This window comes from Cucurbita pepo, unplaced genomic scaffold (genome assembly GCF_002806865.2).
Source record: "Cucurbita pepo subsp. pepo cultivar mu-cu-16 unplaced genomic scaffold, ASM280686v2 Cp4.1_scaffold003575, whole genome shotgun sequence".
Classification (NCBI taxonomy): Eukaryota; Viridiplantae; Streptophyta; class Magnoliopsida; order Cucurbitales; family Cucurbitaceae; genus Cucurbita; species Cucurbita pepo.
This window is the reverse complement of record NW_019649580.1, coordinates 1-1049: the sequence shown is the minus strand read 5'-3', so window position 1 is coordinate 1049 and position 1049 is coordinate 1. Positions and strand designations below refer to the sequence as shown.

General features: G+C 38.8%; 1 protein-coding gene across 1 annotated transcript; it reads left to right on the top strand.

Moving 5' to 3' along the window:
- The first annotated feature begins 11 nt into the window (after nucleotides 1-11).
- On the top strand, nucleotides 12-1025 carry LOC111786946 (thioredoxin-like 4, chloroplastic). Its single transcript, XM_023667132.1, has 3 exons — nucleotides 12-506; nucleotides 584-637; nucleotides 864-1025. Exons 1-3 carry the CDS (start codon nucleotides 60-62, stop codon nucleotides 981-983), a joined length of 621 nt encoding a protein of 206 aa, XP_023522900.1. The 5' UTR covers nucleotides 12-59; the 3' UTR covers nucleotides 984-1025.
- The last annotated feature ends 24 nt before the right edge of the window (nucleotides 1026-1049 follow it).

Sequence of the window (1049 nt, the reverse complement as noted above, 5' to 3'; positions counted from 1 at the left end):
TCATTAGTTTTCCGATAGAAGTTCATTCACTAAACAAGACCCAAATCCTATATGTTGCAATGCAAAGACAGAACCAGAATGTACTGAAATGTAAAGCATTACTCAGTGTTGGAAAGCTCGAATCGAGAATAATACCCATTTCAATTCCCTTCTGGTTGTCTGAAAACCCGCATGTTCGATTGTCGATTACAAGGCCCGAAGCTCCACCATATCTGAGTATCAGACATGAATTGATGTTCAAGAGTAAACCCAGAGTTGCTGCTGGAAATCAGGGGGGGTTGTCCGACGAAGACGATGATCTTTGCCCTGTAGAATGTGTGAGGGAGTTCAAGACGGATGAAGAGTTCATCAGAATTCTAGACAGGGCAAAGGAAAGTGGAGCGCTGGTGGTTGTGGACTTTTATCGAACATCTTGTGGGAGTTGCAAGTACATAGAACAAGGGTTTGCGAAATTGTGCAGGGGATCTGGAGATCAAGAGGCTCCGGTTATCTTCTTGAAGCACAATGTGAGTAATCCATATCAGAGAAGTTGTTTTGTTGGAGAAATGAATTTGATTCTGGAACTGAATGCTTGTGATTTTAGGTCGTTGATGAATATGATGAACAATCTGAGGTTGCTGAACGACTGAGGATCAAGGTAAGTTTCTTTTCTCCTTCTTAATTAAATTATCTGAATGAACTCGTTGCTTCTGAAAATTTAGAGACTTAAACCATTTCTTAATCCCTTTTTCTAATCTTCAACAAATATCAAGAATGATTACCCATCCTCATCGATGAAAAGGGTATATGATCTGATCATCCTGTAGGTAACGAGGAGTTTGTGGTTTATTTTGTTGACTAATGTTGAAATTTGATGGGTGCAGACAGTACCACTGTTCCACTTTTATAAAGATGGTGTGTTATTAGAAGCATTTCCCACTAGAGATAAAGAGAGGATTCTTGCAGCCATAACCAAATATTCATCCACTGCTCTTCAATTATGATTTTATCATTGTTCTTCTACACAAAACCTTTCTTATAATATCACCAAACAAACCCAAAATTCCGAT